General features: G+C 41.2%; 1 protein-coding gene across 1 annotated transcript; it reads left to right on the top strand.

Moving 5' to 3' along the window:
• Positions 1 to 2,065: 2,065 nt before the first annotated feature.
• slc5a9 (solute carrier family 5 member 9) lies at positions 2,066 to 14,184 on the top strand. Its single transcript, XM_034583886.1, has 14 exons — positions 2,066 to 2,203; positions 3,254 to 3,372; positions 3,954 to 4,025; positions 4,761 to 4,865; positions 5,298 to 5,462; positions 5,583 to 5,688; positions 5,820 to 5,900; positions 6,078 to 6,283; positions 6,961 to 7,096; positions 9,106 to 9,213; positions 9,965 to 10,115; positions 11,936 to 12,104; positions 12,709 to 12,924; positions 13,534 to 14,184. The coding sequence occupies exons 1-14, from the start codon at positions 2,182 to 2,184 to the stop codon at positions 13,837 to 13,839; spliced, it is 1,962 nt and encodes a 653-aa protein (XP_034439777.1). The 5' UTR covers positions 2,066 to 2,181; the 3' UTR covers positions 13,840 to 14,184.
• The last annotated feature ends 606 nt before the right edge of the window (positions 14,185 to 14,790 follow it).

Genomic DNA, 14,790 nt, shown 5'->3' on the forward strand with positions numbered 1-14,790 from the left:
TGATTGTGCACTTGTCAGCCTGTTGTTACATGTAGTTGTGTGTTGTTGTGTGTCCACAGTGGAGGGCGCTGTCTAAAGACGAGCAGGCTAAATACTATGAAGAAGCTAAGAAGGAGAGGCAGCTCCACAATCAGGCAACACTATGCTCACATACAACTCATACATGTTCACCTCTTTACACTAAATGATGCAACGCAGTCGCTGCAGAGTTTTTATCTGCTGATATCAGATGGAGTAGGTTATTAATTTTGAAAAGAGGTCAGAACTAGCAAGGACACGCCACCAAATTTAATTTAATTTGATATTTGTATGAAAATTATGATTCAATACAAGTTTTTAAAAAGCAACATTTAGTTATGACAGTAATTTATAAGTGAACTGATCAGTGTCTCTGACTTAATTCTCCAGGAAGTGAGCGTCTTCCCCACTGAACCGTGAGAGGCTGCCTCCTGCCCTCAGTGCACATCTTCAGCTCTACTCATCTCCCCTTATTCTTCTCGTTTTTAAATTCATTTTGCTCTAATGTTGATGTATCTCATGGAATGATAGTTATGTTTTGCTAGTTAGTTAGTTTGTGGTTGTAGTGCTTGTTATGTCTTGTCATAGATTCATTGTAGTTAAAATGTAGACAGTAAAAAATGTAAAAGATAAAGTTTTTGCAGTTTGTGCGGGAATTTATTTTGATAAATAATGTATCTTACAAAAATTACTGTTTTTTTTATATGAATTGGTCAAGACTGGAGTCACTTTGTCAACACACATTCAGTGAAACATAAGTGGACCAAACTCTGAATTATCTTTCAGTGCTTTATATGTGTAAATAATCTCAACAGAATATTTACAATAAAACAACATCATTCCAAACACAGCTCATTGTAACTTCAGCTGAACGCCTGCTCAGGTGTTTTCAGTCTCATTACACAACAGACAAAAGGAGACAGTTTCAGAATGGATCACAGAACACAGGTTGGTGACCACAGAACATCTATTTGTCCAAAATGCAGAAGAGAGGGAGGACTAGAGGACCGTACAGCATGAGTGATTACACTATACACTCATTCCATTATGAGTATTGGTTTGTGAATTTGAGACTAAATTTTGACCAAGAAACATGTTGGGAATGGAGACTGTATGAAGAGTTTTGTAAAAGTGGCTTCAGCATTGACTGATACTTGTCAGCAAAATAAAAAAAAAACTGTAATAAGAGAGTGAGGGACTGTGGCATTGTGGGTCAGAGTCAGTGTGGAGGCAGAGGATGGATGCACAGTCATCAAACTTACTCTGCTGCACGTGGTCTTAGAGCTACACACTGTAATTGTCTTTGGTTTGTTTTGTATTGTTTTTAATGTTAAAGAGAGTTTGCATGGACCATATTACTCAGTGTTTTAATTTGATTTCACTTATTGGTGAGGCTTAAATTTGTAGTTTACTTGTAGTTTTCATGTTGTTAAATGAGGAAAAAGAGAAAGAAAAAAATATATAATCTTTGAGGATCTGTATAAGTGGGGCCATTATTACATTGTACCTGTGCAGTTACAGTTGATATATTTCAATAAAGAACTATCGCGAGAATCCAGGCATGGCTTAGTGTTTCATTTCATTAATGACATCTTATCATTGTCACTCTTGCATCACATGTCTACGATGCTGTTGTGCTGTTATAGCTACACCTCATGCAGAGATGCTGTTGTTCAAACAACTTGCCACTCAGTCTCCTTCCCTGCTGTTTGTGGCATCAACACAACCGAACAAGCAGTCCAGAGAATTTTCCTGTTGTTGTGATCACGTCTGACCCAGACAATCTCCTACTACGTGCTTCAGAAGTGAAAGGTAAACTCAGGAAAATCTAAAATCATAAAACATTTGTAGCTATAGCCTTGCATGCCCAGTTCCAGCAAGGCCTATGATTCAAACTACCCACAGGATCTAACAGTGGACCTGTTTTTAAATGACATCATGCATGTCAGTCTTTGCCAAGTGATTATATCCAGGCTGTGAAGTTTGACCATCTCAGTGTCAAAGTGATTAATAATTAAGCCCACAGTTGACTGCACAGATTCACATACCAGCACGATTGACTTAACTCTACAACACAGAGTCGGAGGAACTCACAAACAGGAGAGACGCTGGAGGGCCGAGTGTCTGAAAGAATACACCACCATCTGCAAGACTGAAGTCAACATGTCTGCTGCTCTTACCACAGGTCTGAACCTTCTTTAACTTAACTTTATCTGTGCTCATAGGCTCAGTAACCGACTGACTCTACAACAAGCTTTATTTTCTAGCACGTGAAAAGCTGTTTTTTATGGACAGCTATCCAGACCACGTGGAACAGGAACAAAAGGAAAGAAGCAAAACATACAGATCATATTGTCATAACATTTAGTACATTTGAACTAACCAGGGTTAGGCAACTAATTTGGACTCACTAAAAAAGTCCAACTATCCTTTTACTTTCAGCCTGGGCAAAACGAAAGCTTTTGCTTTGAACACCCATTCGTCAAAGGGTGTAATAAGGAAACAGCAAAGGAAAAATTAAGTGACGTATCTTTGGTGCCTGTAAGTAGTGAAAAAAAAGTAAAGTAAAAAAAATGGAGAGGGAACAGTTGTGCTATCTAAAGCATGTGTACAGTACATCATTTTAATATAGGTCATGGTCCTGAGCTAATATGGACAATAATAAAAAATGCTAATAAAAATGAAACAAAGAGCAGAATAAACGTTACTGACAGCAACAGATCAGGGAATATACACCAAGTATATATCAGGTAGCTTTTCTTCACTCTGTCAACCACTACTGTGTACAGTCAAATCAACCCAGAGCCTTCTAATCCAATGCACCTCTCCTTTCTTGATACCACCAAGTGACAGTGAAAGGGTTTCTCATCAGTTTAAATGAAACAATATGTATTTTTAAGTCCTAATTATAGTTTTCAATAGTTTTACATCATTTTTTATGCATGACCAGAGCTTATTCTAGGTCAACTCCAAAAGCAACGTACATAAAGAATTTGTCCCTGCTGCCTGTGGAAAATTACAGAAACAATGGTCATCCAGCTTTTCCACTATTTCAGAGTGTTATTGTCATTGACATTCTCCCATCCTCCACAGTCGTGTTGAGTTACAGTTGGCACCTGTACCTGTGTACTTTGAAATTCAACTTACATTTCTTTATCGCATTTTGAAGAGTTTTGAAACTGTTGAGAATGGTGTGTCTGTCCTCAAGACAGTGACATTCTACACTTGTTTGCAGGGAGCAGCTCCACTGGATTCACCACTGCAGCACCGCCCAGTACAGGCATGAGTCTTGATGCTGCTGACATCGCTGTGGTCGTCATTTATTTCATCTTTGTCATGGTCGTAGGAATCTGGGTAAGAAGTGACTCAGCCCACTTTATACATTATTTTCAATATCATTAAAGTATCCAAAATCATGCTCATGGGGAATGTGCTAAACTCTGACAATGAACCAACTAGGCCTCAAAATGTTGCACTTTTACATGCAGTCTCTATGTTTCATGCAGTACAAGTTTTTTAAATCAATTAAAATTCAAAAAAACTTTATTTGTCCCCGGAGGGAAATTCTAAGGCATGTAGAGCATGTCAAAACAAGAAAGAAAACAATGATGACATTAGTGCAATTTCCACGGACAGTTAAAAATCAGTGCAGTATACAAAAATTATGAAGTAAGAGAAGTGTGCATGAATGTAAAAGGACGGTGAACAGGGTAACGGCTGTGAAAGCTGATTGTAAGAACGTACAATCCCTCCTTGGGGGAGAGTGCAAAAAGAGTGTTTGACTTTAGTTTGTGATTGGGTGGGGGATGTTAGGAGTTAAGGACAGCCCTTGAAACAAAGGTTGCCCTTCTCCTCTGAGTATAAATATATACCAATATTAAGTAGATGCTGAGTATTGTTGTTAATGGCTGAATCTGTCTCTGTCTCGTCTACAGTCATCAGTGCGAGCCAATCGCAGCACTGTAGGGGGCTACTTCTTGGCTGGCCGTTCAATGACCTGGTGGCCTGTAAGTACTGGTCATGCTGGTATGCATGTTTATTCCTCAGCTCCATGGTAATGTGCTATATGCTCCACATTCTACATTCATGTCAGAACAGTTATTCTGACACAGTCAGTTGTCAGCATTGTTATGTTTGAATATGGATGTTAATCCCTGAGCTTTATGACCAATACAAATGACAAAATGAACAAAGCTATTATTTAGCTTTATATAGAAATCAATCATCACACATTACAAGTACAGAGATAAAAAAAACATCAAGACTTTGTCCAAGTGCTTCCAAAAACAAGATGTGCACCTTGTGTCACTCAGTGTTGTATCAGTTATGGCCCCATGATCATATTTTTTGGGGTCAGTTAATCAAAATATGCATAAAAGTCCTCAGCAGAGCATGAAAGGTAGAGACATTGCTGGAGTCACAAACCTGTGGCTAACACTATTCCATCTTGAATCTTGAGCAAAATACAGGGGTCCTGCTGCACAGAGACAAACAACTCACTTATTAGTTCATTTACTATTTGTCCCTGTGGCTCCTTAGTTATTATCCCCATTGTCTTCTTGTCCCGCATTTACATATTGATATGGTTTATATACTCAGTTAGTATTTTGTGGTGTCCAGAACAATTTGAATAATTACACAGTCACTAAAAGATTTTTCAGACAGTCTACCAATTCATTGTTCTGAAATTTTTAACAAAAAAACTTTTGCTGTCATTGTATATTGCCTGTGTGTGATTTCAGATTGGAGCCTCACTGATGTCCAGTAATGTCGGCAGTGGTTTGTTCATTGGTCTAGCTGGAACAGGAGCAGCTGGGGGCATCGCAGTTGGAGGGTTTGAATGGAATGTAAGAAACATGGTGGGCGGTATATGATGTGTGGCATTAAGCCATCAGACAAGTGGTTCTGCCACATCAGACCAAAGGGCTGTGTTGCAGCTCACCTCAGAGTCTCCCTCTGATTTCACTGACTGCCCTGTTCTGCACAGTCATTGTTCATTGTTGTGAATCCTCTCATGAATCCTCTCAAGATCATCATTGGACTTGTTCATTTCATCACATTATGTTCTTGGTGTAGCTTTTGAGTAACCATAATACAATCAATTTAAAAATGTTGATTACACAAAGGGGATCTCAATTCACTCAATGATTTGACTTCCAGTGTGTAGTGTCAATCTTGTGTTATCCTTCGTGTACTGTATGCAGTGTCTCAGCTGTTCAACGGCACATGATACTTCAGAGTGTTTCTCTTTCACTCTTGAAATGTGTGTGTTTGTGCAGGCAGCCTGGGTCCTGCTGGCTCTGGGTTGGATCTTTATCCCTGTCTACATCTCTGCTAGTGTGGTGACCATGCCTGAATATCTGGGCAAACGCTTTGGAGGCCAGAGGATACGCATCTACATGTCTGTCCTCTCACTCATCCTCTACATTTTCACCAAAATATCTGTAAGACATACACACATTTATAGATATTCTTTTTATTCAGTGCCATACAAATGAGGTACAATCCAGCACAGTAAAACATTTGTTTGTGTGTGTGTGCGTGTGTGTGTGTGTGTTACCCAGTCAGATATATTTTCAGGTGCATTGTTCATCCAGGTGTCAATGGGCTGGGATATCTATCTGTCCACAGTCATACTGCTGCTGGTCACCGCTGCCTACACTGTAGCAGGTAAGCACACACATATCTTCAGAAATTCAATATTTATGTAAATTATGTATTTATGTTATGGGGACTAGCCATTTGTCCATGAAAGAAAAGTTCTCATCATGTGACTGTAAACAGATGTGTTTTGTCCGTAGGTGGTTTGGCAGCAGTGATCTACACAGATGCTCTCCAGACTGTGATCATGGTTGGGGGAGCATTTGCATTAATGTTCATTGGTAGGGTGCAGTCAAACACAGACACACACACACACACACACACACACACACACACACACACACACACACACACACACACACACACACACACACACATTTCCATGTTAGATATTTCACAGAATATAACTACTTACTAATAATAAATGATAATAATAGTGTTATTTGTATTTCTTCCAGCATTCGACAAAGTTGGCTGGTACGAGGGCCTTGTGGACCTGTACATGTCAGCTGTTCCCTCAGTGACAGTCGCCAACACCACCTGCCACCTGCCTCGTAGTGATGCCTTCCGCATGTTCAGAAACCCTGTGACAGGGGACATACCCTGGCCCGGTCTGGTGTTTGGGCTCACAGTACTGTCTACATGGGTGTGGTGCACTGATCAGGTGACTCTTTGTACACTCATACATGTTGTTCCAGCTAACGAGGTACAAAGGGGCGGGGGGGGGTGCATCTGTGGCAGCCGCGTAGGACACAGTCCTCAGGGGAGGTGCACTAGGGGGGAGGTATGCAGTAGCCCTTTGTCGATTGCCTCTCCATGTGTGTCAGATTGCCTACAGACCAAACACTTCACATGTGCATGTCAATTATGCAATGTTGTGTAATGTTGTTGTACACTATATTGAAAAATAATCCTGGTTGCAGTGCACATACAAATTTGCAGTCTGTCGCTAATTTCCTTATTTTCCAACGAATTTATTTTAGATGCGTTCTCTCTAGAGATACTAGGATGACTTCGGATTTTCTCACTTTTTTAATTTTATTCAGTTGACTTCATGATTGCTTTTATTCAGCTATGCTGATCGAGCTAAACTGCTCATGTTGTTTGGGGTTTAGCCAATCGAAACAAAGTTACTGGAGGCTTGGTACTCTATTAAGTTGGGATGGTAATAGTTAGGATAAAGAATGTGTTGTCAGTCAAAGTCCTCGTAAATAAAAAAGGACCAATGCGTGTGTGTGTGTGTGTGTGTGTGTGTGTGTGTGTGTGTCTGTGTGTGTGTGTGTGTGTGTGTGTGTGTGTGTGTGTGTGTGTGTGTGTGTGTGTGTGTGTGTGTGTGTGCAGGTTATTGTCCAGAGATCTCTGTCGGCCAAGTCTTTGTCTCATGCCAAAGCAGGCAGTGTGTTGGGAGGCTACCTCAAACTTCTGCCCATGTTCTTCATCGTGATGCCAGGCATGATCAGCCGAGCATTGTTCCCAGGTCAGTCTGTCTGCCTCTTTCTGTTGGACTGTAATGTCAAAGGTTCTTTATGTTGAAGCACGTGCACCTCATCAAACCAGTCTTTCAAAGACCGTCATTCCTCCAGGTATGGGTGGAGAGGTTTGGAGGGCCTGTGGTCAGAGGGGATCCTGGTCTTAAAGTGAGACTCAGGCCAGTCAGTAAATATTCCAATATAAATTATCACAGAATATAGTTTAATATAATTTATTCAAATCAAATGGCTTGCGACTGAATACAGGCGATGATTCAAATATGTATACCTGACTTAATAGTTCTAAGAAGTGTAGTTATATGCTTGCATTCTGTCAACACTGGCAAAATCGTTGCCCCTCTCCTGCTTACTCCACTTTAATATGTTACCAAAGTATCTGTAAGCCATATCAATGAGATCATTACAACCTTAAACAGTGTTACTCCACTGTGTCAATGTTTAGCTTTCAGCAGGGTAGGTGGTGAATAACTAAATCAGGATTTCCCTGCTGAGATAATCCAGCACCACAACCCCACATGCTCAACTCAGCCCGACTGCTGCTGAAACCAGCTCTGTTATCAGCTCCACCCTCAACACTTCCTTCAAACTTCATGACCCTTTTTGGCCCCTTCCAGCTTTGTGGATTTATTCATGCATCAAAGTGGCTCCTACATAATGGTTAAAATTAATATAATGTCAGTCAGTGCTATGTAATGTTAGTTTTGGATTTGGATGTACACTTTATATTTCTCTCTGTCTGCTACTGTCATGATACAGCATACTGTACTTACAGCACTGTAAAAGTATACATGTAGCATCAGATCATGTTAACACAATTTAATTACTGATGTCCACTGTGCAAGTATTGAAATTAAGGTAAAGATTTTGGCCTTTGTAAAAAAACATTTGGGGCATAAGCACCCCTTAAAAATGTTTGTAATTCTTCTTGTTTTCTCTTTTTACATGTGTCTAGAACTTGACTGGAGTCCACCTGTCGCAAACTGAACTCATTGTACAGATAGTTTTTCGAAAATACATATGGTACCATCTCCCACACTGTATGTCAGGAGAGAACCAATCCACGAGGCTAGGGAACTCTATGTACATTAAACTGCAATAAGGCACAGGTCAGGGTATAAAGCTATTTGTAAAGCTTTGAGAAGAGGTGGCATCTGATTGTGGTGGTGGATTCTGATCGTGGTGGTGGATTCTGATCGTGGTGGTGGATTCTGATCGTGGTGGTGGATTCTGATCGTGGTGGTGGATTCTGATCGTGGTGGTGGATTCTGATCGTGGTGGTGGATTCTGATCGTGGTGGCAGCTGATCGAGGACTATTCATTTCAAGCGACTGCTTGATATACAATATGTCTACTCAGATACTCTACCATTACTGACCATAACTCAATTCATTTACTTTCCATTATATTTCAAACTGTTTATTCTAATCAATGTTGTAAATACTCTTATCTTGCTGATGTTCTCCATTAAACATCGTCTATTGCACTTCTGTCCGTCCTGGGAGGGGGATCCCTCACATGTGGCTCTCTCTGAGGTTTCTACGTTTTTCCCCCCCGTAACTATTTTGGTAGTTTTTCCTTACTCTTGTTGAGGGTTAAGGACAGAGGATGTCACACCTTGTTACATTACATGTCATAAGCTCTATGAGACAAATTGTGATTTGTGAATATGGGCTAGGCAAATAAAATTGGATTGATTGATTGAAGAGAGGCCTTAATTATGAACTGGAGAAGGTTTGGAACCACCAGGACTCGTATAGTCTGACCAAACTGCATAAGTGACTTGAGAAAAAGGGGCCTTGATTTTCATAAATTATGAAAATAATATGTCACTAAATCATTTTATGTCATTGAATGTAGATTCATGGGCAAAACATAGCAGTCTATTAAATCAATTTAAGATGAAGTCTACAACTAAATAAAAGCGTGAAGGGCTTTGAATGCTTTGTGAAGCCACCATAGCCAAGTAATGTTTCACATCTTCTCTTTGTGTTTGCAGATGAGATAGGTTGTGTGGATCCAGTGGTGTGTCAGAGCGTGTGTGGAGCTTCAGTCGGTTGCTCCAATATCGCCTACCCTAAACTAGTGGTAGAGCTAATGCCTGCGGGTGAGTCACACACACGCACGATGCAATGTTTGTGTCATTCATGCACTTATATGATGAATGTGATGCTGGCAGACAGAACTCAAATCAACACATCTTATAGAAGCAAAACTCAAAAACAAACAAACAAATCCTATTTCCAGGATCACTTACTTAGCTTTTTTCCAGAGCATCTTATCAGCTGATGGACTTTGTTTAGTAGCCATGGAAATGGCTCATCTGTCACCTGTTTATCTGGCCCTTTAAGTCAAGTCTGACACGTGAATTTGTGTTTTTTACCTTACACTGTGAGTCAGGAAACCAGTTTCAGGTAAAAGCTAAGGCTGTAGCAGGATTGTTGTCGAGGCAAAACTGGCAACCAATCAAAAAACACTGTCGTGCCACAACCGTGTCTCCTGGCCTCTGTCTTTTCCTTGTTTCTTAACACCTTTTTAAATCATGAAGAAGAGATGTAAGGAGAAGATGTGAGGAAAATAGGAAGTGAAAAAAGGCGAGCACAGTTAGTTTCTGATGACGTGGCACAGCTGGACCAGTGTCACTGTTCTTCTGTGGCCTTGCTCACTTCTGATGTCCTCTCATATGACAAAACTGAATGCACAATATTGATCTCTGCATATTGTCCCTTAAAATTAATTGCTGGACAAACAACCTTGTATGGGCATTGGACATGTGCTGCATCATTATTGTTAAAAAGTTAATACATCTGGTATTTCACCATGAGTGAACCATCTGTTTGATTCTTCCCTCTGTGTAGGTCTTCGTGGTCTGATGATAGCAGTGATGTTAGCTGCTCTGATGTCTTCTCTGACCTCCATCTTCAACAGCAGCTCCACCCTGTTCACACTGGACCTCTACCACAGAGCCAGGCCGAAGGCTACAGAGATGGAACTCATGATTGTTGGAAGGTATGGATTTAAAGATCAACCAGAAAAACTCACGCAAGAGTCAGAGAGATTCACCTGTAAAATACTCAACCAAAGAACCGAACATTCATAAAATTCTGTAAAGAACCCTCAAATGACTGTAAGCACAGATCCCTCCTGAGTGTTTCCTCTAGCTCTCCCCCCTCACTGCATGCTCCGTGTGCCTCCGGCAACTCGTCTCTCTCCGCCATGCAGATATTCTCCACTGCGGAGGAAAAACAGCTCTGGCAAAAACAACCAATTACCATTGTTGTGGTAATTGGTATGTCCCTGATCTCTTGCTGAATGTTTATTACTGTAAATTGCTGTTTGGAGGAGTAAGTGAGGCCCTTTTGGGAGAATCCAGGAAGTGCATCTCCCCTTCACACACACACACACACACACACACACACACACACACACACCCGCTCCTTACGCACACACATCACCTCTTCACCAAATCTGCATAAAAGAGCATGCATGCAAATGTTTCTTTGTCTTTCACATCTTTACATATCCGCATGCTGTTAGATCTGTTTGACCGTCTTTGACAAAGAATAAACGTGCACTTAAAAGACCATTATACTGAGTTCTATTTATTTCAGAAGACTCGACAAGTCAAATTTCCTCAGCAAACTTAATGTGTGTGTGTTTGATCTGCAGCTGGTTTCCTGGTTTACCCAGTCAAACACCTTCTATCAAACATTCACAACATTCCACCACTGAAATAACTGCTGTTTCCTCTGTGTTCACTGACATGTACAGTAAATCACATTTACAGGAGGCACCACACTCCTTGTTAATAGTGTGTGAGCTGGTTTGCAGTCTTAACAGTGAGGAGAAATAATTGAGACAGTCTGAGGGTGTAATATTAGGACAATGGATACTTAATGTTTTTCAAGTAAGACTTTGACTGCTTTGGGATAAACATCCTGTTTGTTTTTACATTGGTAAATCTATTGAATCATCTTGGAGTGTGTGCGCCGTCCCATTTGCACTGATCACTTGAGAAATTTAGTTACATATGTTACTGAGTTTCTGAATTTCCATAGGTAAAACTTCTGATGACAGTGTCTGCTTGGTTAAGTGACTAATCTTACAGAAATATTCCCGTGGTTTCAGTCCAGTAAATCATGCATGCTTACTGACACATCACAATTTACACGACATTTTTTGTCTCTGTCTTTGTTTACATTTAGAAGCTGTTGTGTCAAAAACATCTCATAATTCTTACAGTCAGGTCTCACGGCTCCATTCTTTGGATGTCCCCTGGATTAGCAAAGCAGCATACTAAGATAAAACAGGGAACATGTGCAGAACCCCCCGGTCGGTGTAGCAGGCAAAATACATTGGTTCAAGATAAATATCGTTGCCCACAACCGTGTTTGGACTCAGTGCTAAAAGGTGGAGGCTGGGGTGGTGGAGGAAAGTAGCCGGCAGCAGCGCGTGAGTGTCAGTGTAGCTGAGCAGGGATCAATGAGGAGGAGGTCTTATTGAAAGGGACCGCTTTGGTGAGAGAATGGGCTGTGATTGGTGGGTGACTGACGACCACCCATAAACCAGTAGCTGACAGCTCATGACAGCTGAGCACATGACTCCGTGTCCTGCATGAAGTAACGCAATGCTTCATTTTACAGAAAAACTGTATGTATAAAATCATAATACTTACACCTCTACTACTCATGTGTAAGGTTTCACAGCACTCTTGTTCTTTAAAGCTCAGTAACAGCTCTGTAACATGTCACCGTCAGCTCTACCCACCACAGCCCTAAACTAATGTTTATGTTTGAATTTATGTCTGATGTTTGGATATGTTTTTTTAGGGTGTTCATCCTGGTCTTGGTGTGTGTCAGTATTCTGTGGATTCCAGTCATCCAAACGGCCAACAGTGGGCTGCTGTTTGATTATATCCAGTCAGTGACCAGCTTTCTTGCTCCGCCCATTACAGCTGTATTCCTCATGGCTATCTTCTGGCCACGTGCCAATGAGCAGGTAAGTCTCTCTCTCTCTCTCTCTCTCTCTCTCTCTCTCTCTCTCTCTCTCTCTCTCTCTCTCTCTCTCTCTCTCTCACGCACACACATGCACACACCACTTGTGCCGTGGGTCTGTTCTCGACACACTATTCTCAAATACTATTGTTTGTATTATGGTTGATGGATGCATAAATATAATGTATTTAAATACAAAGGGCCCATAGGGTAAATAAAACAACAATTCATACAATTTAGATGAAACACACTAGTGAAAACATCACTAGGATTATTTTATTTTCAATTTCTGCCAATCCCTTTCACCTAAATCTCACACACTGGATCTTTAAAGAAGAAAAGTAAAAAGTGAAAAGCAATGTGAAAAGAAAATCTGTATCTACCTACTTTTCTGGATCCAGTCCCAAATTTTACGAGTTCCTCTCGGATCATGCCCCACCTCTCCACACAATTTCATGACAAACAGACAGACAGATACCAATCAAACATTACCTCCCCAGCAGTGGTAATAATACTATTTCATCAAGAGGTCATCATGATGACCTCTTGATGAAAGAGAAGTCCCTATGACGCTGCATTTAATATGATGTGTACTTTGTGTGTCTCAGGGTGCCTTCTGGGGTCTGATGGGTGGACTAGTGGTGGGACTGATCCGCATGGTTCTGGAGTTCTCCTACATGGCTCCCTCCTGTGGTCAGCCTGATCATCGGCCTGCTATCGTGGCCGATGTCCACTACCTGTACTTTGCTCTGATCCTGCTGGCTCTCACCTGCCTTGTGATTGCTGCTGTCAGCTTGGCCACTGCCCCAATACCTAAAGAACATGTAAGGAACACACCTTGCCTTCACCTCATTTATGTTGTTGTCTGTAAAATGAGAAACAGACACAATAAACAAGTTGTGTTACAATGTTTGCAGAGGTAAAGGTTAGCTGATGGCTGTACACCACATTAAATATCCTGTAGTCTAGCTTCACACGCAGCACATTGCTCATAACCTGGGGCTTGCCAGAACCTGCACTTTAAGAATGCTTCCTTTCTTTGTGTTTCACGTAAAGATCGTGATCCAGGCCCCTGCTGGAGCCAGCAAACCTTTTTATGCTGCTCTAATCAGTACTGCCATCAGTCCCTGAAAGTATGGACTATAACATCCTTCATAAAGGTGCTCTATTTCATGTCAATATCCAAGTACCTGCAACAGGATCTCACCTCCTGAGCAGTGCTGAAATATAGGAGAACATCTGTAACAAAAACACAACTGTTGACATGGTAACTTACTGCAGTAGAAAAGTGCTGACATAGGGAACCTTGTATCATCTCCTCATTTGGTTGGTAACAACAGCAGTTTTTGTGCTTTACAGTTAAGGACGAGAAGCATTTGTTTTTTTAATAACGCAGGACCAAATACCACTTCTTCTCTTTCTCTCCCCCCCAGCTGCACCGGCTGACCTGGTGGTCCAGATACAGCCAGGAGCCTCGGCTCGACCTCACAGGACCCCCGTTAACTCCAGACCCTGTGGACTCTGATCACGAGCCTGACCGTTCGCCACATTCCTGGTGGCGGAGAGCTGCTTTGCGGCTCTGTGGTCTGACTGGTCCCAACACTGGCTCTGCACCGCCAGTGACTGAAACTAATGAGCTGAACTCCCTGCAGGAGGATCCTTTCTGGAGGAATGTCTGCAACATTAATGCTCTGCTGCTGCTGACTGTTAATGTGTTCCTCTGGGGATACATGGCTTAATGCAGTCATGAAATACTGAACACAATGTTTTCACTAAGGTTAGACTGGAGTATTGGCATTTGGTCATGCGTTGAACATGTTTGAAATGAAAGCCTTGGTTCAGTGGACACTGGTTAAACCGGTCAGTTGCTGTGCTGAATCTGTATTCTATGAAACAACAGACATTTATTATCTAATATCTGTTCATGGTGCACTCTGATTTAACCACTGACAAGGCCTATGACCGACTTACTCTGAAATCACTTTTTAAACACTGCCCTGTCTGAGTGGCACTCGAGCACTTATTCTTACTCACCTCTCAGAGGTGGGGGAGCCACAATAAATGGAGAATCATGGAGAAGATGAGAAAAACTTTGTTCTGAACTCAAACTCAATGTTGTGCTCATTGTCAAAGTAATGGGCCCTTTTAGCCCCCTCCACTAAAACTGTAATCCCTCATTGCTATGTGATGTGTTTTTCAGGCTAAAAATAAATCGGCGGATGGGGGGGGGGGGGGGGATTTGGATGCGGATCCAAACCAAAACTAATGAATGGATCTTGATATCTTTGAGTGTGTGATATTTGGTGCAGCTTGTTTTAAGTAAAGGGGACTGTTGGGTCTTGGCAGAAGTACACACTCTACTTAGTACCACTCTAGTTATGGTTATGGAAACGCTGAGGCATCTCAGCATCAAACCTTTGCCAAACAAATCTCACGAAACAAAATAAAATTATAAAAAACTACAAAAATAGGTTTGCAAAAAACAAACAACAGAAGCAGATATTTTGTTAAGACAAAAAAATGTAAGATCTAGGTCCTTAATAATGCTGTAGTGTTCATTATGTTGTAATTTGTTGATTCAAGTGGCTTCCATGACAGACAGGATGTAAGCAATGTCAAAGCTTATTAAGTAGATGGGTTATTGTTTGGAGCTCCTGATAGTGTCCCTGGCAAATGGCATCTATGTGTTA

This window comes from Hippoglossus hippoglossus, chromosome 4 (genome assembly GCF_009819705.1).
Source record: "Hippoglossus hippoglossus isolate fHipHip1 chromosome 4, fHipHip1.pri, whole genome shotgun sequence".
NCBI lineage: Eukaryota > Metazoa > Chordata > Actinopteri > Pleuronectiformes > Pleuronectidae > Hippoglossus > Hippoglossus hippoglossus.